This window comes from Dermacentor variabilis, chromosome 1 (assembly GCF_050947875.1).
Source record: "Dermacentor variabilis isolate Ectoservices chromosome 1, ASM5094787v1, whole genome shotgun sequence".
NCBI classification, from domain to species: Eukaryota; Metazoa; Arthropoda; class Arachnida; order Ixodida; family Ixodidae; genus Dermacentor; species Dermacentor variabilis.
The window spans coordinates 144,259,407-144,286,045 of NC_134568.1; the positions used below are offsets into that span (position 1 = coordinate 144,259,407).

General features: G+C 49.3%; 1 protein-coding gene across 9 annotated transcripts in view; it reads left to right on the forward strand.

The window, feature by feature from the left end:
• The window catches only part of LOC142585837 (influenza virus NS1A-binding protein homolog), a 100,416-nt gene that overhangs the window by 15,107 nt on the left and 58,670 nt on the right, over positions 1 to 26,639 (forward strand). For 2 of the 9 annotated variants that reach the window (XM_075696917.1, XM_075696909.1), the window contains exon 3: positions 24,814 to 25,050. In XM_075696917.1, the coding sequence (XP_075553032.1) occupies positions 24,889 to 25,050 (162 nt within the window). In that variant the 5' untranslated portion in view covers positions 24,814 to 24,888. Of the gene's footprint in view, positions 1 to 12,129; positions 12,148 to 13,186; positions 13,295 to 19,692; positions 19,839 to 22,062; positions 22,158 to 22,229; positions 22,281 to 23,430; positions 23,576 to 24,200; positions 24,222 to 24,813; positions 25,051 to 26,639 lie in introns of those variants that run through there. The other 7 variants (XM_075696892.1, XM_075696883.1, XM_075696925.1 and 4 more) reach the window with 7 other exon arrangements.

The window sequence follows — 26,639 nt, forward strand, 5'->3', positions numbered from 1 at the left end:
TGTGACACTTCTTATGTGATGAAGGAACCATGCAAGGCACAAGCTTTGTGATATCGGATGTTTTTCAATTGATAGGTATTTAAGCACGAATCGATAAAGAATAAAATGTGCGCAAGTTTTCTCAGCGAGAAGCTGTTGCAAATGTCGATTACGTCACTTATGTGCTTGGCCGTGACCTGAGATTGCACAGGACACTCATTCATACCAGAAACTATGCGTCAGCCGTACTGCGAATCTAGAATGGAAGGCGTTCAGTTCGACGAAGGATAGCGAAATGAATCTTATGCTGTGACGTATGATGCGGGTTCTAAAAAGTAGTGAGCGAATTGCGAGCCCCCGCGCCGCCGCCGCTGAGCTGCCGAGTGTACTGAAACAGCGATCACGTTGGCGACTCGCTGCATGAAGATCGGGTGTTTGCTTCATAGTGCCCGGTGTGCCACATCCCTTGGCTACGCCACTGTTTGCCTGCTTACGGTTGAGATCGCCTTGCGGACGGACCCCTGCTTCATAGTGCCCGGTGTGCCACATCCCTTGGCTACGCCACTGTTTGCCTGCTTACGGTTGAGATCGCCTTGCGGACGGACCCCGCCAGACATCGTGGTCGGCATCGTGGCCTCTCCCAAGGTGCATCGCTCGGGGTTCTGTGCTCCCGCGCGATCGGAGTTACGAGATCACTCAACGTAGACCTGACCACTAAGATAGGAATACCTGGCGTGTTTGTTTATTCGAAACAAAGCTGCCCTGACCTCTGCTCGTTATCGACCGCCAGCGGTGCGCAATTCACTGGCCACGCAGCTGGCGCACCCTGGTTGCAGTTTAGGGCGCGCACACGCACCAAACACGCGCGTTCCTTGGTTGTCGTGGCTGAACCCTTTTTGGCTGGCCGCGCGCGTCTTGTTTATCCACAGCCACGTCGCAGTTGTCTTCTGCAGCCTAAATTCAGGGACCGCGAGACAGGCAGCGCAGACGTAAACTCGTCTGAGAACTAGCAGATGGCTGATGTTGAGTGCCAAGAGAGGCGCGCATCTTCTTGGCCAGCAGCAAAACACGGCAGCTCGGCGGCCACTTGCGGACTGAACTTCTGTGTGTTGAGGTTGCGGGGAGCGATCGTATTTATTGCCGGCGTCGTCTCTATAGCATCCGGCGCCCCAACAAAGGTTATTTTGATGGGCTGAAGGAGGAGGTATCCTACAGCCTAAAACTGCGCAGCGGCATTTCGTGTGCTGCTAAATCAACACTCGACACGCAGCTGGCCATGTGTACGGCTTGCACTGCGGGGGAGGCATAGCATGTCTGCAAACGCGTTGTCTACGACACGTTCCTTGTCGTTGTTCTGCCACATATTCAGACGTTTCTCGATGGCGCCGAATGAGTTCTAATCTCACAGCGTTGTGCGGCGGTCCAATGGCACGACTGCTCGGCGTTCGCAGATGCTTTCTAGGGCACAGTTTTTGTTGGTAGGGTTGTAATGCCCTTTACTGTGGCGTCCTTCGAAGCGCTGTACTAGCTCATAGGGACGTAAAACCTCGTCAATCAAACGGTAACGTATACCGCGTTGTCACACGAATGCTGGAAGGTTGTTTGAAAGATTGCGTGAAAGCCCGCCCCGAGGAGTGTCCCGTGTATGTGTGAGCAACGATTAGCGCGAAATGTAACCCTCGCCTTCGCCGTTGTTTGGCCAGAACACCTGTCGTCGCGGCCGTCGGTTGTTGCGGCAAAGGTGCCCCATGTAGCCACCATCATGCGCCAACGGCGCCGCCAGCAGTCAGTGGCACGTGGCCGGAATGAGCGGGTTTGCGCCTTTCGCGTTGCGTCTCCCATTTCGTGCCGGGCTGCGTTGCTGACGTCACCGACTCCACGGTGAGACGGCCAGCAGCGTGCATCACAGAAGAGGTGCGAAAAAGAAGGGGAAACAAAAAACGACGCGTAGACATGAATGAGCGAAACGGCGGTACTGTCTGGCAGCTCCGCGGTTATATTTAGTGCTGGGTCGGGCTGTCGTGCCGCTCTGTTTTGTTCTTGTGTTCGGCTTGGTAGGAGTCCAGACTTGGCCTAGGTTCGAACGTCCCCCGGTGCCCTGTTGGGCGCTCTCCCTGCCCGTTTGTTCTCGGAACCCGCCCAAGGCCGCTGCAGGAGTTGGAGAGGAAGAACGCTCTCCTGGCCAGATTCGGAGAAGCCATGCGCTCAGAGCCCTATAGTCTCGTTAGGGAGCCCAGTGCGGGGAGAAACCGGTGTATGGTCAGTCTGACGCCGCGGCGTCCTTGTTTGGCTGGCGCCTCCCGTGGCTTCCCATGCGCTGCTACTCCTCGCTGCAGCCTTACTGCGCCGTAAGCTTTCTGCTACTCTCTTCCGAGAATCCCGTCTTGGTCGCAGCACGGTCCACGAGCTCACCTCTCGGATCGGTTTTACCGCACAGAGGGCTCCTGGCAAGCGCGCCATTCATGTGCATATTGATTTCGCAGTCAAGAAGCAAAAATAGTTGTCTAGCTTGCCGCTTTAGTTTTGTTGCCGACGTCTGAAATTGGAAGCACCACCGTATTTCTTTTGCTAGCCTTTCAATGCGACTTGTTTCTTGTTTTTCGTTGATAAAGTGGCTTCTGTTCGACCTCGTGTAGTGCAATTTGACTTTCGATGGGCACAACATATGTTAGCATCCCATCGAGTATATGTTTACCATTTCATCTGTAGCACATTCGAGCGCACGCACGAGGCCGCGAATGTCTTCGTTTGTATGGCGCTTTGTAATAATCGCGACACCGGTGTCGTCGTGCGTTGCAGTTATAGAGGAAAGAAAAAGAACGAGGGAGCATGCCAGCCTTCACGAGGCAACACTTCTGACGCTGTTCTCTCCCCGCTTTCACTGTGGGAATCACAGAAAATGCGCGCAGCGCGCGCTGAATCCCGGAGACAGCATGCAGTATACATGGCTTGAATCGTGGTAGACTTGTGTGCCGCTGGCCACCAGAATTGCCGCCGCTTTCTCTCGCCGCATTTGATAATTTTAGTTCTTGTCCTCAATACCTGAAACAATTAGGTCCGGAACGTCTGTATTATTCGCCGAGCACTGTCTTAGTCTGTAGTTTTATTTCTTAGCCTCTTTAAGCTATGACGTGCGGTTCACGTCAAATTTCATCTGAGCTATATATCGCACTGCCACGCGAGCGGCGCACCAAACAGACGACAAACACGCGCTTGCCATCACGTGCTTGGGTGTTTTTTCTCGTGGGTGTTCCCATGATTTTTTTTTCTTTTTGCTAGGCTTCCCATTGTCACGTGACGCTCCCTCCTGTTGCAGCTTTGAACAGTAAGAGTGGGTAGCGCCACCGGCAGCGCGCAGCGGTGTTATAATTTGTCTCGAAGTGCACCCACGCCCGGCAGAAAGCATGACGCTGCGTAACTGTTAAAAAGAACGAAAAAGGTACCGCGTATTTTTGTGTCTATACGCTTGGCCAAAACAGTTAAAATAATTTCCGGAAGCTGCCTGTGTTAAAATTCCCAGAAAAGCCTACGACAACGCTTCATGAGAGAGCGCTTTAAATCGGAGCGACGCGATGGTAAAAAAACGCGAATTTTGTTTTAATGGGTTGTCGCGAGAATCGTTATTGACGAGGCGATGTTTTCTTGCCGTTGTAAGAGTTGAGGAGGACTTTGGGATGAAAACTTGGGAGGTTTATTTACATTATTTACAGTGAGACGACCAAGAAATTAACAGTCATAAAGTCATTACGGGCCGGCAGCAACTCGGACGCTGCGGCCCGTGGCAAGAAGCTCGAAAGAGATGAATCAAGGAATGCTCTAGGAATGCTCTCGGTCTGTGTCTTTTCAAGCTCTTCGGTGTCTCGAAGACACGTCACGTTCGGCCAATGGGCGAGCCCGCTCAGGTGACGCCATTTTCGGCCAATCGGCGAGCCCGCTCCGGTGTCGTCATTTTCGGCCAATGGTAGGCGCCCGTGCGATTGTGTCACACCCGGCGAAGAGAGTCGCTGCTTGGTCCCCAATTGTCCGAGGGCTTACTTCTCCCTGCGGTCTTGCCTTGCTGACTTGCAATGCGCCGTCACAATAGGCTGGTGGGGGCGACGCTGCCAGGGTTTCACGGTGCATTACACCCGTCTTGCCTCTTGGACCCAAGTTACCTGGAACAGTGCCAGGCTCTCGCTTAACTTTCGGGAAGAGTCAAGCAGTCAATAGCTCCACCTGCGGCACACGAGGTGGGGGCCGCCAACTTGTTTGCACGTGCCGCGCCTCTGGAATGTGGTATCCGTGCTTCTGCGCTTCTTAATTAGCTGTGGCGCGATTCGATGTGGTCTGGTGAACTCGAAGTAGGCTCAGGAAACGGTCCCGTATCTAACACCGTGTAGTAAAGGGCCTTAAACTGTGCGCTATTGCTGTACGGAATAATGCCTGTCTGTACAAGGCTGACTCACACTAGGCCAACGCGACACCGATTTCGGTCTGCCGACTGTCGGCGTCATTGTTTTTTACCTTCGTGTCGGCGCCTCTGTCACACTGTACCGATGCCGTGCTCTCCGCCGACCGACGGCAGATTGTCGTAATAGAATGCGAGTGTACTCACCCAGCGAGACCCGTAGGTAACGTCGACCATCCGGAAGCGCTGGGATTCAAAGCGGTTGGATGCGTCACTCTCTCATCTCCAGCTCCGAATCATTGTCACTGTCCACTGGGACATCCTCGCAATCTTTCTTGGCCTCTAACGACGTCCGCGATATCGTCGGCCTTTCTCTCCGAGGGCGCTGTCGTCTACTGGGGTGTGCACCTCCTCCACAAAAGCTTTTCGTGGTGCGGAAACGGTAAAGCCAGAATAATTCGCAGCCGAAGCAAGCGTGCGGTCATGTAATCGAAAGCAACATTACGCATATGCCCCACACGAAAGTGCACTCGTATATAAAGTAGTGGACAAAAAGATTTTCGTTCCTCCGAGTTAAACGCGTCTACTGGAGAGGTTATATCCTGTAGTGATATGCTTGACAGGCTACTACATATATAATAGATGGAGGGATGAAGGAGAGAGAGAGAAAAAAAGAAATGACAAACACACTAGCTCACAAACGTGAGAATGTAGGCAACAGGGAGCACCCATGAAATAAACAGTGGAAAATTGAGCTGTGGCAGCGGCAATAAAGAAAAAAAAAAGTTATTCATTGTTCTTTTAGCGTCCGACGTGCGCATCCTGTGGGCCGCAGTATTGAAGAAAGAAATCTTGGTAAACGTTGGCTGGCAGGAAATTTCGTAGAAATGCCGCAATAATGCATGTTTTTGTTTGCTACTCTGTCGATATAGTGTTTTCGTTATAAAAGTAGGCGTAGCGGATGCGTTGGTTTGTCGTTAAACGTGCTGATTCGTTTAACATTGTTGGATGTGGGAGGATTTACGATGCGTATGGAAGATAAAAACTGGCCGCGCCTTGGTTTCTTCCTTTAGACCGGTCATTTACCCGCCACGGTGGCTTAGCTAGGGGCTCTGGTGTTGCGCTGCTAAGCCGGAGGTCGCGGCATCAAAGCTCGCATTTCGATGGGGGCGAAATACAACATAGCCCGTGCATTGGGGGCACGTTTAAGATCCCCTGGTGTTTAGTCTTTCCCACTACGGCGTGCCTCGTAATCAGATAGTGGTTTTGGAACGTAAAACCCCAAATTCAGAACGGTCATATCATAGTAAAGGCACTTGATATAAAGGTGTTCGGCAGGGCTGAAAAAAAAAAGGTAAACAATGATAATAATAATATTTGGGGTTTTACGTGCCAAAACCACTTTCTGATTATGAGGCATGCCGTAGTGGAGGACTCCGGAAATTTTGACCACCTGGGGTTCTTTAACGTGCACTTAAAAGGTAAACAAGGCAGTCAACTCTGACGTAGAAACTAAAATTAAAAACTAAAATGTAAAACTTTGTGTTCTGCTCGCGTTCTGAATGTTGTCTAAGGTTGAATGTGCCGCCATTGCAAACTCTCCTGTTGAAAGGCGATCAGCGCCCCTTTTTATGGCGGTGAAATCGCTTGGAGTAGCACCGACCGTTCGTGCAGTCTTCTCGTAGTGGAAGCACGAGGAAAATCAGTTGGCAGGCGCTGCCCTGGGGCGAGGGGGCTCGACGCCACGTGCTGCATCATTTCTTCAATACTTCTTTTTTTTTTTCCCCTCCATGATTCTGTCGCTCCTCTGCTTCGCTGTGTTTAGCAGTGCTTCATTTCTGCGTGCTTCCCAGCGGTTGAACCGGCTCTGAGTGACGCGACAACTGGGTCGGCGAGAACCAGTGCCGACCGGCTGGCAACTGTGGGCCTCGAGGCACAGGTGTTCGGATTGAGCGTTGTCGCCCGACCGACGAGTGTAGGCGCGTTGTTTCCTTGAACGGACGTTGCAGCGTCCACTAACTGATCGTCGCGGCTAGCAAAGCTGTCGGCGGCCGCGTGTGGCACACACTGTGCCGCGCGCGGTGAAAATACTGCCTTTTGCTCATACAATAATGCTCGTGTACCGTGGTTTGGGTGGGCTTAAGAGAAGCTTGTTTGATCGAGATTAATCCGTAGCCCTTTTGCTTTGGGTCGTTAAACCTCATCACTTAATTCCACAACGCGGGTATTTGGATGAACGACACGTTTCGCGACCGGATGCGCAATGTTACAGCTTCTCGTATTAAGTAATCACGCGCGAGGCGTGTTCTAGTCTATCTTGTATGCTGATGGCGCATCTGAAATTACCTTGCGGCCTGCAGTTCCGCGTAAGCGTCATTCCGGAATCGTTGTAGCCCCGGAGTGGTACTTAACCCCGTTCTCCTTCGTTTCCTTCGCACGTCACTCGTTAAACGCGCACGGACAAGGAAGAACTGGCGGGTCGTTTCTGCGACGATATCTGACTGTCTTTTTGCCTGCTCTTCAAGGCGGCGGCCCTGTGTCCTGAAAGGTTGGTTGGAGCCTGCGCCAAGGGAGTGCGACACATTATCTGCGCTCAGCTGGGATGAGTTCGTAGCGGGTTGATCAGTAGCCGGCGCAACCACTCGGGGTCGTCATTTACTCCAGTATAGAAATTTCAGCACTTTAAGTTTTGTAACCGCATGGTGCTGTTGCATTTTGGCTCAGTGCATAAAAGAAAAAGGAATCCGACGATTATACGATAATCCGTAATGCGAAATTAGAGCGCAGCTGTATACGTGCTTTCATTTCGCGATGTATTGGCTGGCGCGGGCAATCTGTCTCTTGCGGCACGTTGCAAACGGAGCGAAGTGTGGCGCGATTGCCACACTAATCGGGAGATCGCGAGAGGAAGCGCTTAGGTGACTCCTGGGCGCGATTCACAGCAGCCGCCGCAGACAACCTCCGCTCGTGCAGCGCTTTGTTTCCATCTCATAGCCATCGTCGCCGCAAAGCCCCTCGTGCGCGGCACTACGTTTTAAAGCGACCTTTTCTTTAGACTTTCTCACTGCTGCTGCTGCTGCTGTCCGGCACACCGCGTCGGAGAGGGAGGGGGTTCAGAGCGTCTATATACATGGAAGGACGCGAGGAACTGACCCCCCGCAAGCGCTTACCTTTCTACCAACGTGCAAGTATACACGTAAGCTAGATAGAGTGAAAGAGGAGGGGGGAGAGAAGGCGGAGAATGGGTATAGAACCGACGCAGTCGCGAAACGAGTGAATAACAGCCTTGCCACTCTTCGCTCGCAGTTTGCATACAAATGCAGGGGAGGAACGTGATAGGGAAAAGGTGACGTGAGAAGGCAAGGAAACGCTGGATAAACTTAAGTTCAAGGTACGGTACGGTGCGTTTCTGCTATTTCAGAAAAATAAAACCATGCAAATATGTCTAGCAGACAACTTACGCAGGGCGTGCAGAAGCAGAGCCGCATTAATTAAAGCACACCGCAGGGTCTAGGCGACACAACGGAAGTGATCGCACTTCAAATCAACACTTCTGTGCCCACCGCGATAGCTTTGCGGCTATGCAATTGCTCGAGATCGTGGATTTGGCCAAGGCAGTCGCATTTTGACGGGGTCTAAATAAAAAACGCTCGCGCACTTTGATTTAGGGACACGTTAAAGAACACCACGGTGCCAAAATGTATCCGGTGTGCGCCAATATCGCCTGCCTCATAGTCCGATTGTGGTTTTGGCACGTTCAGCCTCATAACCCAATTCAAGTTTAGCGCTTCTGCCACGATGCGATGTTCCCTGTGAGGAAATGACAACGCTCAACCCTCTGAAAGGTTATGAAATATGGCACACAACGCCTCAAGCAAATACCTCTCCATTTGTGTTTTGTTTACTACGCAAACAGCAGTGGTGTACGCAATGTAACGTTTAACATCAACTCACCACTCTCGTGTTGGACAAAACGTTGGAAGAAATTACATGCGCCGTCAACATCACCGCTAATTATCGTCAATAAAAGCAAACAGCACAGAAAGCTTCGCTTACGTCAATTCCCACACTGCGTGGGATCTGCATAATTGTTTTCTTCTCACACTTTCGCCATACCCTCCTCCCGTTCACTTCGCTCTCGCCGTTTTTTTCGTCCCCCGCTGCGCTCTAAGAAAGAAAACAAACAGCCTTGTTGACTTCCAAACTGAACATGCGTAAAGGTAACGGAGTAAGCGAACTACGCCGCCGCACATGACCTGCTGCGCTGCTTCAGAAGCAAGAACATACTATCATCTTTATGAAAGGGAACACGTGAGTGCGTGACAAATAGCATCGTCGGCCACATGTGGCGCGGCGCCATGGCGAGACGCGAAAGGACACCGTTCCTTCATTTGCTTGCACCCTCGTCTTGAGCAATCTTTCTTGCACGCCAACGGACAAGAAATGCTTTATTCAAATTTGATATTGTACTGAAAGAATCACTGAATCTGCCGTCACTTGAATCTCGTCGTATCGTTTCCCGACTGTGCCTTATCCATGGTTTTTTCTATCGCCCTCCATCACGAGACGCCCTCCTGCAACCATCACATCGAACTTCATCCCGCATAAACCACGGCCACCCTATAGCACCAATCAACGGCCGAAGTTCTGCCATGAATAACTCATTCTTTCACAATGGTATAACACTATGGAACAACCTACCTGATAATATAGTCACGTGCAGTAACCGACAAACTTTTCGCAATATACTAAACAATCACATGTGGCAATCTAACTGAATATACTCATCCTATGCCGTTTTATGCTCTTTTATGTCCCGCTTTGTAATGTTGTCATTGCTCTTGGATTGTTTACCTTCTGTACTGCGTTTCTTTCTTCTCTGAGTTTTTGTTGAATTGTATATTACACCTCGTACGCCCCCCCCCCCCCCCCCGCCCCTGTGTAATGCCTTCGGGCCTTTAAGGTGAAATAAATGAAATGAAAATAACTAAAACAGCTCGAGCAGGACGGCCATTGATGCGGGAAACTCGGTATGTGGCCAGGTTACAGTGACCTCGGATATGCTACAATCAATTGGCCAGACGATGCGACACTTTTGCATAATAGGATGGCGCATAATGCGCGCTCTCTTCTTGATTTCTTGCTGGGGATACCAGACCACGGGTGTGCTTATGTACGAGTCGATGGAAACAAGGGTCTGGCGGAAACTCGGTCGGCATAGCTTTGGCTGTGCGGCCTAGAGAGAGAGAACCCTTTAATGAAAGGCAGAGATTTTAGCCGGCGTACAGACATCGCTCACGTGCTACTCTGCGTGGGGAAGGGAATTGGGGAGAGAAGGAGAGGCGCAAAAAAAAAAGGAATAAGTTGAAGAAAAATGTGGGCACCGAGTTCTCTGACTCATGGAATGCGGCTTAGGCCACTCGGTTTGCCGGAGGCGCTAAACCACGGGAGTATTTACGTAAAACCTTGCCGTAGAGGCGAGACTGCGGAAGAGAAAAAGTCCAAATGGAAAAAGGGCGGCCGGCGGTTGCTTTTGTTATAATATGAACGCACTGTATCGCAGCTTTTGGAAGCAGTGGGAGTGAACGGTGCTTATAAAAATAGATGGTTGCCCTATAAGATTCTTCCGTTCTTATCCGCTCGTATGCAGTTCCAATGGCGTCAACACCAAAAGAAGGAAACGTGCAAGAAGGGGCGCAGGCAGTAGAAGGAACGGCGCCACGTTCTCCTTTAGCTTTCGCATCTTGCCGCGATGCCGCTCAGCATGCGCACGATGAGGATATCTGCACGCACTCGCATATTCAGAAAGCACCACAGTACTTTCATTTTTCTTGGTTGAAAAAAAATTATTTAATCTACGTCTGCCGGTTTTGTCGTGTGTGTGTGTATGTATGAACGATAACCAAAATGCTGAATACCAAATTACCACATGGTGCTGCTTTGGGACATGCCAGACCGCTAACTCAATTTACCAAATTTCTAAACAGGAATATTGGAAAGCGAACCCAATCACGAATATTATCGTGAACCTAATGAACCTACATTCAATGTTTACCCAACTGGTCTTGCATTCAAGTGTGCCCCGCGGCGCTTCTGCGGGTAATCTGGGTCCACGTCCTGACGCGACCCTCTCTTCACACGCACCAATCCACTACGCAGCGCGAAATCGGCGCTGATCTCCGTTTCTAGCATTTGTTCCCGTAGCCAGTAAACGCGTATCGGTAAGCATTTGGATGTGCGCGTCGAAGATATTTACACGTAGGTCGGGAGCTCTCCTGCACTTGTCATCTGCACTCGCCTTCAGTAGCCGTTCGTATAGTACCACTATGGTCGTGCATATACGGTAGGCTTGGTAACACTCTGGCTTGCGTTTTCAACGTCGCGCATTGAATGATAACGCAAAAACAGCGGAGCTTGTTTTAAACGCTTCAAGTGTCCCGTGCCGCTGTTTGACGAGGCCGCCGTTCTCCGTGAGTTAATCTCTGAAAACCGGCAATATTCTTGTACACTCGGGGGCCGCGCTTTGCAAGTAAATGTAATTATTGACGCCATGATTCCGGTTTTTGCAGAAATCGTTTGGGTCTGTTTTCGCAAGAGGTGGTTCTGGAGTTGCGGCACAACTTTTGGCAGATGTTTTCGAGATTAACGAAAATATAACGATGGCTTTCACTAGAGCTTTTCAGCTGTTCCTTTGTGCGACCTGCTTCGAAAATGCCTGCTGCCCACTGTCGGGGTTATTTTATCGCAAGTGTGTGGATTTCTGTCGCCGTCATCTTGTTTGCGCATGAGGCACCACCGTGGGCGTCATGTCACGCGCGCGTGAAACTTCCTCGAAACATTGGCTAGAATCCAGTCATTGTGCTTAGCGCCATTCCCTCTCTGCGCGTCCGATGTGTTGCGAAATGCTACACTGGAAACGTAGCTGCCGTGCAGGCTCATTCGCAGGTCGCGGCGCTGTGCGCTCGATTGCTATACTCGCGGACAACTTTCTGTGGCTGCAAAGGGAAAGCTACGGGCGGGTGGCTACTGCACATGTGTTACCGCGCCAAATAGTCCAGCAGTGTTTGACAGTGTTTTTGGTTGCTCGGAACAGAAGCCGAATCGACGCAGCTTCCACGTGCTACGGTTTCGCTTTTCCCCAGACGCGGAAGGGAAAATCTCTGCAAAATAAGTAAACCTCTACACTCACTGGTGCATGCTGTCTTAACTGTTGTTAATAAGGTGTTTGTGTTTCTCTTCCCCAGTCTAAACTAACGCGGATTAAAACAACGGGCTCTTTTAAGAAGCGCTCCCATTTGTGCGCGCTTTCACTCCGTAGCTTTCCCTTCATAGCCACAGAAAGTTGTCCGCGGGTATAACCGAGTCCCGGCTGTTGCCTATATACATGTTTATCTTCGAAGCCTGTGCGCTGCCAGGAGGAGAGAGAGAGCAAGTGTTGTACAACTAATGAATGGATAAAGCTTTAATTTTGGAAAAGAATGGATCGGTGGGCTAATTGGGGAAGAGGAAATGACTTAAGGAATGGCTAAGATTTGCGGTGGATGGGGTTCTGGCGGCATGTGATGGTGAATCTGTCTCCTGTGCCTTCCTTAGGAGCGCCAACTCTAGCTCATTTATCTAGACGTCGTGGCAAACAGGCACTCGGGCGCAGACTTCTGCTGTACTTCGAAGGGTTGCGGAAGAGATGACGGAGGCGTGGAGTTTTGGGATTTGTTTGACTTCGCTTCACGAAGAAATGTGATCGGGGATATCGTCCTTAGCGCGGAGCTATTGGAAGAATGGTGAGCCAGTGATAGTTTTCTCCAGGTATCTGAACCGTTTGCTGCTATATCAGGTACGAGCGGTAGCAGGCGAAGGCAGGGATATTAATGTCAAGTTTATTTCCTCCTTTAAAGGTATGTCGCGAGGACGTGATCGAGCATTGATGGCCGCACCAGCCTGCATGCTTCGAAACGCGGCATGTGTCCCCAATGGTCATTCAAACTCTTATGGACGTCCGCTGAGCCACCGCTTCTGGATATCTTGGTCATCTGTAGGACGTCCGCAGATCGCTTAAGAGCGTACGGCGGCCATACACTGGACTACCAGGCGCATACTAATTGGCATTCCGAGGGGTGTCCCGAGGATGCCTAGCACGGGCATACGGATGTTCCACGGACGCAATAATTCGTTTGTGTTTTCATTGCTAAACTCCCGCCAGACATCCGTACAACGAACCCTGGACCATTAAGGGATGTCTGCGGGCTGTTCATGTTTTTTTTATTATCGGCTTAATTGCACAGTTGGTGTTAACATTAGCCTTCTGTAGAATATCTGTTGCAAACATCATGCAGTATTGACATGTAGCAATGAAAATATAACGTGCGCCCATGGAACACAGATTCCAAAAGCAATCTATGTTTACATAAAATGAACAGACAATCACTTTGACAGATAATAATGAGACGGTCACACAAGCTTGGTAGCTTATGATCACGCTGTGCTTTAGAATCAGTCCAGAAACCTGCTTCCTTGGGTACCTGCATGCTTTCCACCAGAAGACAAAAAATCCCAAGGGCGGGTAGAATTCGATCGAATTGGTCTATTTTATGCTGCATTTTTGAGGACTGGTTGATATTTCGCTGACAAACGTTGCTGTCTATATTGAACAAAGCTAGATGTGGTTCACATAGCTTGAATGAACTCGAGGCCAGTTCTACGTTGGCATTTGCAAGCGCAGAAATGCTCAGCAAAGGTGCAGGTCGTCACTAAAATTCGAACAAAGTCCGGTCCGGGACATTGGCAATATGTTCAGAACGTATGACCTAATGACATCCACAGGAGGATAAGAAGTGGATGTTAAAAATTAATCCGATAACTATATCCTCTGGATGTCCCCAGGACGACTGCTCTTGGACTTGGACGTCGGCATCTTATCCGGACGTCCGGGTGAGTTTCAATGCCCATTGGGTCATTGCGAGCACTGCCATGGCACGTACGTTTCGTGGCGCTTTCTTGTATGCTAACTATACTGTTATTGCGCTGCGTGTTTTACGGCTCTGAGGATTTACGATGTAGCAGTCGGAGCGAAACCTTCCAGACTTGGTACGCTCACGCCAGATAATCCTGAATGCTGCGCAGCGCAAGGAGGGCGCCAAGAGTGGGCGCACTCTCGAGTTTACCGCAACCAGGGTTCAGGGATTCAAGCCAGGGCTGCCGTTTCTTGCGAAATGAAGGCTTGCGGAAAACTCACCGTGCCGAGCAGTCTGCTCGTGCCTGCGGGCGTCCCCGTCAAGCCGGCTGCCGCGCCCGGAATGCGTCGCGGCTGACGACCGCGGCACGGTCAAGGCCACCGGCGGCCGTTTGGCACTGGCCTTGGGGGCAAATGCGACTGCGTCCAAGGAAAGCCGCTGCGCGCTTCCGCCTATGGTGCCTCCCGGCGTCCTGTAGGAGACGCTCTATTTGTTGGCCACTTGTTCGGGATGAGTGCTGCACAGTCCTAGGTGACCCCTTGCACACGCATTGTGATGCACGTTGCCTTCAGTCCTTTTCGACCACGTTGACTCCGACGGGAAATGCTCATCCCGGGTGTAAAGTAGTGTGCGTGCAGAACTGTACGGAGGTGGCTGAGTCACATTCTTGCCGTCAGCTTTGTACAAAATTGATAAGTTGATCTATGTACCGTTGTGTCGCCACAGACAACGAAAATTACCCGTGAAGTATGTTGAATACGGCGAGTCGGCATGAAAACCAGAATCTAGTCTCGGCATGCCAACCAGGCCACCTACCACACGATGTCGCACCTTCATCTCTGTAGACAGGGTGCCCCAACAATCATTCACCAAGATTTAAAAATACGAAAATGCCACGTAGCTAGACAGAACCAAGGTAATGTTGTTTGCCGTCGCGTTGAGAGACTCAGATTTTTTCATTTCGCCTAATTACGTATTTAGTCGTAATTATGTAGTCAAATTCTGAAATATTGTAACTAGATGAAAAAAGTCAACGAGAAAATTGCAGCGCAACATGTAAAACTCCCGATACAGCTTTATCTTGCTCAGTACGTGCTACATGAAAGTGTTTTTCCGAGCGTGAAAGATGCCCGTGAATACAGGCAATGTGCTTCGAGCGGCCAGTCGCGCGACAATTTTGCATATATTCGCGGCCTTCTTTCACGCTCGGAAAAACTTTCATGTAGCACCTACTGAGCAAGATAAAGCTGTATCGGGAGTTTTACATGTTGCGCTACAATTTTCTCGCTGACTTTTTTCATCTAGTTACAATATTTCAGAATTTGACTAAATAATTGCGACTAATGTAATTAGGCGAAATGAAAAAAATAATCTGAATATCTCCAAGCGACGGCAAACATTACGTTGGTTCTGTCCAGCTACGTGACATTTGCACATTTTTACATCTTGGTGCATGATAGTTGGGATACCTTGTATAAGACAAGGGAAGTACTTCTTGACAAGACAAACACGAGGAGGCGGTTATTCCTTTCTCCACGTACATGGAGATGCTGCCTTCAGCACCTAACCGTGTTATATAACATGTTTTTTTTTTGTTTTTTTTTTAACGTTCCTGACACAGCAGCCAGTAATAGTGACCGACTTGTAAAGCATTTCCTTGAGATCCGGTTCTGAGGAGGATACGAGTAACTAACTGTGCGGCTGCTTTGGCGCGATGCGCCATCGTGCAAGGTGAAAAACACCAAAGCTCTCCTAGCGTGACACTTTCCTGAATGGTTCTTAAGCAAACAGAAAAAAAAAAAATCTGCCGTCGCTCATAGAGAGCGTCACGAAATGCCGACTCGGCGGGCCTTTCGTGAAGCGTACTTGTACGGCCGCGCAGCATAGTGCCGTGAGCACACGAAGCGTTGGCGGTCTCGATCTCTCCGACCCCTGAGCCCTCGCGGCGGGTGTGTCCCATCACTGCTTTATGACATTTCGCGACGTACTGTTGCCTAGGCAACTCGGCACGCTACATGAACGATATCTTGGAAATAGCAGGGCTTACGTTCGCGCTTATCTTACCCGCTTCGTATACCATGTGTTTTAGTAAACTGGAAAGCAAAACGCACGCACGCACGCACGCACGCACGCACGCACGCACGCACGCACGCGCACACGCACGCACGCGCACACACGCACGCGCGCACACACGCGCACACACACACACACACACACACGGAAACGCATTGTTCATTGTCGCGACCGGTGGAATTTCAACGATACGCACTAATTACCTATTCACGAATAATCAGTAATATGTGCACCCGGCGACAAAAGTTTACGGACCACGGGATCTCCGAGAACTTTCAATTCCCGAGCAGCCTGTAGCAGTAACCAGTAAAACTGTACGCGACAATGTTGTTAGCATATTCTGGTCGAGGCCCGAAATGCAAATACCAGGCTGCATTGTGAGGTTGCGGAGATATTCATTTTTTTTTTTTTCAGATCTCCTGCCCCGCAATATCTTGTCGCCGGGTGTACCTCTTAAGTTTAGCATGCAGGGCACCTGCTTCAATAACCGAATTGCTACCCGTCACCACTAATTAAGCCATGACATTTCTTTAAGTCCTCGGACACGCGCCACAATCAATATTCTGCGAAATGCGTGGTCTTTCAACGCTCCCCCCCCCCCAAAAAAAAAAAAAATCCTTGCTCATGCACTGCAGAGCAAAAATAAACTACTGCGTGGAACGTCAGCGTATTTTGTTCATTTTCAGGGTATATCTCCGAACTAGTGCTAGCGTCAGGATGGGTACTAAATGGACATGCCGTGAACACTAGCCGACTTCAGTTACGCAGTTGAAGCATCTGCGCAACAGTGATGAATAAACATTTAAAAGAATTTCATTAATTAGCTCGTTAGTTATTACGGAAACCTGATAGCACTCAGGGAAAGCATTGTAGTTCACGCTGCCGCTCGCGAAGAAGTGAGGGGCATTGGAACACTAAGAGCATATATGCAAATATATGAAACCTTAACCAAAACAAATGTAATGTATTTTGCTGACGCGGATAGCCTGTAGCCGTGGGTTCATGGTCCCCATTTTAATTCACTCCTCTCTTATATAACACTCCTGCTAAATTTACCCGACATAACAAATGGTGACACGTGCAGGCCCGGAGGCCAACCTGAAATAATGATATTCATATCACCACCAGAGGCCACTATCAAGTCGTAAAGTTCCAAAACGGGAAACAAAGCTCTCCCAAAACATGATAAAGAAGTATCGACCGATTAGCTTGTGAAATATATTCACAAAGGTAGTTTCGAAGGAAACACTTCGACTTCAACTCGGGAAACAGGCTGAAAGAATATTCAGCAATAATATTACAATGACGTCACATATCAGGTTATTATTGGCGAGTTGGCGGAAAATAAGCAGCTCTTATAACCTTCGTATAGATAGCTGCAGTCATTTAGATATTGCATAGTGAACGCGTAGATGAAGTATGCGCGAATATCCTATAGGTAAGATCTACGTCGACACACAGGCACAGTAATTCTTAAATGGTAAAGTAACGGTTGTAAAGGGTGTCAGGCAACGAGACGCAGTTATTATTCACTGCATACTCGCAAGATGCATTTAGGATAAATGTATCGGGAAGGATTAGAAGCTAGAATTTACAGTTAAACATCTCCGCGATGTGTGGTTTGCAAAGAGCTGAAAGTGATTTCGAATGACTTGCAACACATTACTGAGAATCTGAACTAGCAAAGTCTGAGAAAGAGGCTTAAGATGCAAATTACTAATGTTTAGTTGCCCTGTATACTCGTAATAGTTCGTGATTGGTAGTCGGAAGAAGCTGAAAACCGTGCAACAAATGATTAGACAGAAAGTGCTAGGTGAACCGTTGTGGATAGCCAATATTTCACAGATCTACAGGTCATTATTGAAGTTTTACGGAATTTTTAAAAATATCCTGTTGCAGGTAACATAGTTCTAGACCTTGAGCTGCATTATTCAGACAGGCGGACATTACTTGCACGATAAATCGGAACACATATTCAACTTATTAACAGAATATCACTAATTCCTAATGAATTACAAAACGGCACACATTCCAATTTACGAATTGTAGCCGGTGAGTTTGCAAGGCGATATCCACTTGGAATGAATTTCCAAAATTACGCCATCAAACCTTCACACGCAGGGATCGCCGGAAAGGAAGAGACTGATCGGCTTGGTTCAACTTGTGCTCATAACGACTGTCTACCCTGAAATTGTGTGCAAGGTTGGTTACGCTCGTCTGCTGATTCGTCGACACCTACTCAAGCAGCATCCAGACCAACGCGTTGCAAATGGAACGTTCCCACCCCGTTTTCGCGGTCGAGGCTTACCTCGTCGCGCTTATAGCACTACTACTCAAGCTAAGGATTGGCTGCGTGAACGGATGCGGACGCTTATACCGACAGGGACGTGTGGCTAGTCCATCGTGTACAGTCGGCGTCGAGGGTGACGCCGACTGTACCTTTGTCACCATTGACGCCCAGCAACACCGTTAGACATCGTTTGCTGGCTCCTGAGAGCCCCGGGGGCCTTAGATCCCGCGCTCTACACAAGGGTGACGCGTACGTCCTGCGGTTGCTGCGAGACACTTCAGCACCTGATATTTTAATGTCCCGCTTTCATTGCACAGCGCACGTCGCTAGTGAGAAACTATCTCCGTGGCCTGCGGTGTGACCTGCAGGGACCGGCCCTACTGTGTGTGTTCTGCTTAATTCTTTGAGATTTGTTATCCTGCTCTATCTTTCCTACCCTCCTTTATATCTTCCATTTCTGTGTTGCTGTCACCTCCCTTCTGAAGAGTAGGCAGGCGTTGTGACCCTTCCGGTGGCAGTTGCCAGCCTGCTCCTCGCTTTCCCTTTCCTGTCTAATGTATATATGTTTTCAAAACAAATAATAATAATAATCAAACTCGCTGTAAAAACGCTTTTTATGCATTGAAGCACCAAAGTAACTGCAACGCCCATGTATTTGTCCCACACTTACGGAAAAGTCTCGAAACTAGTGTCATCCTGGAAATTAATTTCAAATGGATACACTTTGCAATCTCACTGGCTACAATTCGTCAATTGCAATATGTGCCGTAAAGTAATTAATTTCATTAGCTGATTTTTGTGAATTAGTGTAATAAGTTTCGATTTAGAGACGGTTGTTGCGTGATGAGATTAGGCTGACGGAAGACGGGATTACTTGCACCGCGCTTCCTCGTCGCCAGGTTCGTAAACACAGGCTCGTGAATACCGGTGGCGAAACTTTTCCGATGGAAGTTTTCGCGCTGGGCTCTCTGGTTGCGCATCGATCGCAGCGGCTCTCCCAGCGTTGGAGGGTGCCCCGTATGGCGGCGTGTCTTAGCCCCCCCCCCCCCTTCCCCTTCGTGACGGGCTACCGGACCTGGGGCCGCCCCCGAAAGCGGCGTCCCGAGGCGCTCCGCGGATTGATCGTGGCGCGCTCTACCTTCCGGGCTGCTGCCACCGTTCGACTGCGCGGAAAGCTCTGCTGAGAGGCACAGCGACGACACGGAGGTGCGCACGGCGCATACACACCAGCGCTACCCGTCTTCGGGCTGGCTCGCGCTCTACAATGTGCCGCGCTGCCAGCAGTCGGCCCGATTTCGCATGTGATCGCTGTTAGCGCTTTTCGCGGTAGCGCCCCTTGAAAGAAAAGGTTGGCCCGTGACGTAATTTACACAGGGGCAGTGATACCCATGCCTCGTTAAACTTGTTCCGCGAGTTTCTCACATACAAAACGCAGTTCGCTGGGTCCTGTTGCACACGTACGATGTAGTAGCTACCACCGGAGCCAACAGTTAATGCTTTGGTATAACGGTTGATAGTCATTGACTACAGTAATGTTTGGCAAATTGGATGTGACAGGCGACACTTTTGAAAAAAAATGATTCAAAATGTCTGGGTGGGTGGCAGCGGTGTGGGAGAAGCGAGGTGGACTGTGGCGGGACATTCAGGAAATATTCGTTAATCATACGTACAGGCGCTGTCCGTGCCTTGCTCCCCGCCTTTAGGATTGAAAACTTTCCGCCGCTTTTCTATGCGTCTGGTTGGTTGTATTTTGGTCACATTATGAGCTGGCACGTTATAATGCCCGTCCCAGGTTGCTGTTTAGTCGTTCTTAGTGCGGACTGGGCCTTTGCTCTTCAAGAGTGTTGCCCGTCAGGCGTGAGGTGTATGTCGATGATTTAAACTGCTTGGGCAGCAGGTGCGCGGCTACTTCTCCGACCTTGTCAGCCGGGCCATGCAGCGAGGGCCGCTCTTGCGTAACCGGGTAGTGGAGAGCACGTGGAGAGCCCCCGTTTGCTTGTCTCTGATTGCCGAGCAGCGCTTATCTGCGCTCGACTGTCGCGGGGCCCATCGGGAAGGCCGCCGCGAGGAGACCCCGTCTCGTCTGTATCTGGCACCACCGGGGAGTCCGTCTCGGCCGAGCTGACGAGTACAGCGTCCGTCCTGCGTCTCAGCTTGGGCAAGTGTGCATGCCTGTCGGCTTCTCTTTAGCGGATTTCTCCTGTATCGGGCCAAGGGATCCGTCCGCTTAACCGTCGTTAGGTGTATTTAGTGCAATGGAGATACATGGAGTATTAAGGGTTACATTCGTAAGGGAGAGCGATCAGCTGCAAAAAGTCGCTCGGGCGATCGACTAGCTGTCTTTCAGGTGACATCTTTTGGCCTGCTGAAATCGGCCGTCTGCTTGCCGCACGAAGTTTGCAGCAAGCGCGCATCATGGCTGGTTTTGTATGGAAACCTTGAGACCTTTGGTCTCTCGCCTAACTAATGACCACAACCTATGCTTCTCCCACACACAGTTTGCTCTTGCCATGTTCAAAAACTGTTCGCCCTGTAGCAGAATAAGCCCTGTGGAAAGTGGTGTTGCCATATATGTTTAATGTGGCATCCAGAGCGCTGCAACTACGGCGGTTATTTCGATGTGTTGTCGCGACGTCCCCGATAGTCATGAGCTTTAACAGTACTCATTATTTGTTGCTGTTGTCGCTACTGTGTGCGCCTCCCTCGTGTGTGTCTCGCGAGCATATATTGTAGCAAATTGTACTCCACCTGCATTGGCCGACAAGCAGATTTCTGCTGTCATAGCACCGCTTACCTTGTTTTGGAAGTTTGTCTGGGACGCGATCTACCAGACATCTGACCTGCTGATAGTTGTTTCACTCAAAATGAAGACATCGAAAATACCGAGTGATGCGCGATTTGAGTAATGGGAGTAAGTTCAGTTGTAACTCAGCGGCTCTTTTGACGTGTGTTATTCTCAACGCGTACCATATGTGCATGCCAATTTTAAAGCTTTCAGCGCCACCATTCGTACACCACGTACGAAAATTCGTACGTGTTTTTCATTTTTTCTTATGTTTTAAAGCTTGTGGCCTGAGCAGGCGGCCCGTAAATTGAACCGTGCCACTTTTCACAATCTAAAAAAACACTTTTAATGACGGAGTGTAGTACATTATGGTATTGTACGATTCCTTTCGGCTTGGGTGCATCTTGAATACAAGCATGTTAACTACGAGCTTGTGGTCCCCGTTTTGTTCAACAGCAATATCCGGCATCCTGTTCTGAGTGTGCACGTTGCGCGATAACGACGTATAGCTCCTCCTTCCTTTTTGTACGCTCATTCAAATACCGTAGTACGTAGCCCATGTCAGGTGTATGAGCCACGCACGTTTAAATAATTGCGCGTTTCCCTGCGCAGTGCGTAGAACGTGTGCGTTGTATTGCATTTATATAAGACTCGGAAGTGATCGATATGCAGCACGTGTCGTCGCCTGTGCCCAGCTGCGCAGTTTGTGAGAGCGTTCCGACGGCGACTCAGCCGAGCGCTATGCATATCAATCGCGGTGCGTCCTGGACGAGAAGGTGTCTGGTTGTTTACCGCCGCTGACGTGCTGCTCACGGCTTTAAACAGGTGTTCCTGTCCTTGCGGCGGCTATGGCGACCTTCATCACGACCGACGCGAAATAGTCACGTGCTCAGCGCGCGTAGCACCGCGGGACCGAGCGAAACGAAGCCCACTTGTTGCATCTTTTACGCTTTGCGCACTCGTGAAAAAAAAAGAAAGAAAACGAAAAGAAGTTCCCGTGTACAGGCGGCGCTCTGTGTTGCATGTAGTACGAATATTTGCGTCGTGTGGGCTGAGCGTCGTGGTATGCCGTGGCCTCTATTTCTGCGCTAACGACGATTCGCGCAGTTCGATCGGTTCCGCTAGACTGTGTCCAGGACGCTGATCCCGCCTTTGACAAATTCGCAGCAGTGTGGGATTCTATTAGAACTAGACATTCAGCGAGTCGCCATTGATGGGGCTCCAGTATGGGTTCGTTGAGCTAAAGCGAGCTGGCGTCACTTTTTCAAACTCATAAGTAACAATAGTCCGCGGAGCTGAGCGTCAACTCTGAAGCGGAACGAATAATACGAGGGCGATTCAGAAAGTAATGCCTCCAAGCCCACTACTTTGCCAATAGTAGTGCAAACATTTTGAACTCTTTACCATTAATGCAAAGATGTTTAAGCTATAGAATGTCACTTGCCTCGCCTTTCTATTTCTTCTCGTGCCAACGTACAGCGGGCTGTAATTGAATGTCTGACTGCAGAAGGTTGTGCGCCCATCAACATTCATCGCCCTCTGACTGCAGTTTACGTGGATGTCTGTGTTGACGTCAGCACTGCAGACGTGGGCAAGGACTGTGAAAGACCAAATCCAGCTTCATCAAATCTCCAGGATCAGCAGCGAAGTGGACGGCCCGCAACGGCCTCTGATGAGGATCATCAACATCAGGTGGATGAGTTGATTCGGGGCAATCGCAGGATCAAGCAACACGAGATCGCAACACCACTAGCCATTTCCATTGGTTCAGTTAACCACATGGACATCCTACGTTACAAGATTTGCGCTCGCTCGGTACGCTTCCTCGATTCTTTCATGTCAATCGTCAGCACCGTCCACTTCGGTGCTGATCCCAGAGTGCTGACGTCAATACACAGTGCTGACGTCAATACACAGTGCTGACGTCAATACACAGTGCTGACGTCAATACACAGTGCTGACGTCAATACAGGCATCCCTGTAAACTGTAGTCAAAGGGCGATGAATGTTGATGGGCGCACAACCTTCTGCAGTCCTTCACTTACAGCCTGCTGTCTCAACCAGACGTCACCACTGGATGCCATGGATTGCTCGATTACTCTGGCACGAGAAGAGAGAGGATTAAACATCAGTGCATTCATGATAAAGAATTCCAAATGTTTGCAGTGCTATTGGCAAAGTAGTAGGCTTGGAGACATTACTTTCTGAATCACCCTCGTAACATTGTAACCGACAGCGGCGCTCTCGCGAGGCCGTGAGGAAAGAGACTCTGCTGCAGCGCGTGTGTAACATCGGATTTCTTTTTGCAGCGAGCGACCCGTGATTGTGACCCCGGTCTCCTTAGCTTACTGGGGGCATGGCGCGCAGCGGCCGTCCTATTTCCGTGGCTGCGGTTCCAGCTGGCAGGGGGGTAACGAAGTGCCCTTGGAGGTGTAACGGCAGGGGTGTAACGAAGTGCCCTTGGGGGTGTAACGGCAGGGGTGTAACGAAGTGCACGCGGTTCGCGGCTCCCTGCAGTCTGTGGAAATTTGTCCATCGCGCTGGCGTGATGGCGCGCGTGCGTTGCATCCGATAATGCCCGATAATGGCCCATTTTCGCGCGTTTGCTTCGTTACCGCGCAACTCTCGAATCGCGCATCGACGCTTCACGGCGTTTCACATCTCCAGCAAACGCGATAAAAGCGTACTGCGAGCCTTAGGGCGCATTGGAAGTTTCCATGGCACCATTGTGTGCTCTTTGCGCTGCGCAAAGAAAGCACGTGGTATACGTGAATGAGAGTTCGCCGGATGTGCGTCTCGCGTTCTCTGCGCGTGTTTCCGGTAGCGGCTTGCATCTCGACAAATAGAAGCCGAGCAAAGCTGCTCGATGGGCTATTGGGGCGCGATCAGACGCGCAGCATCCGCCGACTGTCTCACGGGTCGGGTGTCCGGACGCTGTGTGCTATAGGCAGTATACGTGTACCGAGCTGCGACACGAGCTCATGCGCATCTTACCAGTGTACCCGTTGGCGGCTCTGTCGTTCCCGAGGGCTGCTTCTTGTACCGAAAGCGGTCCGACCGATGCGCGCCTGCAGGAGGGACGAAATCAGTCTAGGATCGTGCGGTCCCCGGTACCCTGTGTCTCATCGCTGTTTACGAATACGCTCATAAAAAAAATCGTTGTGAATTTGTTGCACGAGTGGAGCACCTGTCTATGCACAGGCGAGAGGCATTGGCGCGGCGACGGCTGCAGGTTTCAGTCTCGTAGCGAGAGTTCAAAAAGTGGCGTTGTAGCTTCGTAGAGAAAGCGAGGGAGAAAACGAACCACAGTTGTATTGTTTTGAGAGACGGCGACATGTGTTTAGATGTTGACCCGGCGTTATCGTGCCTGGGTGCCGCGCCTATCTAATCGCTCAGACTACTCTAGTGGACCTCACGTGTTTCCAGGCGCAGACGCGGCGGCCAGATAGCGCGGCTCTTCCAGGGCCCGCCGGCTGCTGCCGGTCGCGATAAGCGCTTGTCTGCGCCGTCTCCACGGGTGCACTTAAGCGAGGCTGGGTAGATGCAGCCAGTCAACTCGGCGCTACCTTACGTCATACAAAATACTCCGCGCTGCTGTTCTACATTCTCCGCGGCTTCCCGGGATGATCGATCTCATCGTGGCTGCATACGTCCGCCAGTGCGCGGTGTAGTTGCTTTAATGCGGAATAGATGCTTTAACGCTGAAGCAAGGAATTGGTACAGATTATTCAATTGCATATCCTTGGGCGGTACACTGTAAGGATTCCTTTCGCTCGATTGTAGTCCTTTCTTATAATTCACCACTTACGATTGCCAATACCGGTAATAAGGAAGGCGGAGCCGCTGGCAGAGGTGAAAAGGAATATAGCAGCGGAAAAGAATCTTTATTCTTCACCTTGATTTCAGCTGCTTAGTCCACAGATCCATATGTTTAATGCAAAATCTGAAGCACAGCCGCAATCTGCTTGCTCTTAAGTGATGTACAGTTGACCATAAAATTTTACAGACCACTGGATCTGAGAAAAAGCTTTCCACAGCCTGATGTTAGCATTTCCAGCCCCTACTAGTATCAGCGAACAACGTTGCTGTATACCAATTTACTGGCTACTGTGACAGGCTGCTGGGAAATAATGTTTTTTGAGAACCCGTGGTTTGTGAGTTCGTGAACATTTGTGGTCGACTGTATGCTTGTGTGCATGTATGCGCACAAATAGGCATGCGTACACATTGTTTCCTGTTCAAATTTATGCAGTGTCACATTCATAGGATATCGCCAGCAATGTTGCTGTCTCGTTTATCTGGTAGCTACCCGTCTTAGTGACATTTTAATTTGTTTGCCCCTTTGCAGGACTCTGGTCTTCAGCCTCCAGTCGTGGAATCTCTTAGTAGCGACTGTGCCTTCCGTGGAACTAACTCGGGAACAATGGATCCGACCGTTGTGATCAACACACTTGATGAGGATGAGCAGAAGCCTGCAAAGCCAGCAGAGATGCTTGTCTTCGATGATTCTGCCCACCTTAACAAAGTGCTTATGAACTTGAACAAGCTGCGCAAGAACAAGCAGTTTTGTGATGTTGTTTTACATGTACGCATACTGGCTTTCTCTTTCTTTCATCACTTTTGCATGCAATGACTTCTCAAATGTTTCATTTTACCGAAAGTGTTTCTTTTTTTATTAATTTGCTTTTACTCATTGAAGCATTTCCGTAGTGGTCTGTAACATCAGTTGGCTGCCATTAGACAGATGTGCCTGCAGAATTGCTTTTGTGTGTACAACGTAGAGCATTCTAAAAGGTTCAGTGGTACTTGCTTGACTTTTTGCCACATACCATATGAATTATGGTGCGCACTGAACTTCCTAGTGTAGTTTACACAAGTAAAAAAAAAAAAAAATATTCGTAACTTAAAGGACTTGCTATCTCAAGTTCAAGTCTCTCGTGCACAGGGTGCCGCTAGCGTGCATGCTCATCAGTTGCCCCTTCAGGTACATGATGACAAACCTGTGCTAGCAAAGTACAGATACTATATGCCTTTGTGAACTTTGTGTTTCCTGTGGTGCTAGAGTTGCTGTATATACTTGTATACTGTAACTCTGGCACGACCTTGCTTGTCATGGCTGTTGCCTCAGATATCGGTGCACAATTTTGCACCTTTTCCACCTTTTTTTTGTGTGATTAGACATAAGTCATTCCAGACCATGTCTCAGTCGTGGCACTTGACCAATAACCTTTTCTCTAAAAAATTCTTTAAAATTGTTACGTGTATAATCGTAAGTTGCACAGCATTTTCCCAAAATATTTTGAGCAGAAAATGTTTTTTGTGCCGGTGAGGGCCACTTGAATTTCACGAAACAGTGGAAAACCAGGTACAAAACTAAATTTGCCAAAAATCAACCATCTGACGCATTCTTTCAAAATTTATTTTTCATTGTCTGAACATTTTTATTTAATTGGAAAACTGTTTTACGATATGCTTTTATGCTGTTCAATCCTTAGCACTGAGGTAAAAAATGCACAAGTTATAGTGTTCTCGGGAAATTGTTCACAAAAAAAAAAAAAGATGGTCACGGAACAAAACCTGGAATTAGTTTCATAGAACTGTCCCTACAACTTCCTATCTCCCAAAATTTTGTTTTCGCCTCTGTGCTATGCACAGGATCTACAATGAAAGCTTGAATTTGGCACAAACACTATTTCGGTCTGTTTAGATGTCAGTAACACACTAAGGTGGTCCACGAAAAAATTTTCATAAAAGCGGATATAATTGAAAAGCATAGCTACGTACTTTCACCATGGAAATTTTTAATCGAAGTAATTTTCATTTTCCCTGAGAAAAAAAAAAATATGAGTCTTGCCACTGCAATATTTGGTTCGAGCTTCGACTTCACCTCCATAGCATTTTGGCGGGAAGTACAAACCAGGGTGATGCAGATGCTGAGGTGTGTGGAGAGGAATAAAAGCACTGATCACCCAGAAGATTGTAAGAATTTAAATACTGAAGGTATGCCTACTTAAAATAGATTGATGTTGTGTACTTCTGTGTTACTGGAAGTATACAGATGCAGCTACCTGTGCGTGGAGTCGTAGAGCGGGCCATAACTCGCTTTCATAAGCGTGAACTGGGAGCACCACTTGCACGACACACGTTCAGTCACCGTGAAACTAGCAAAAAAAA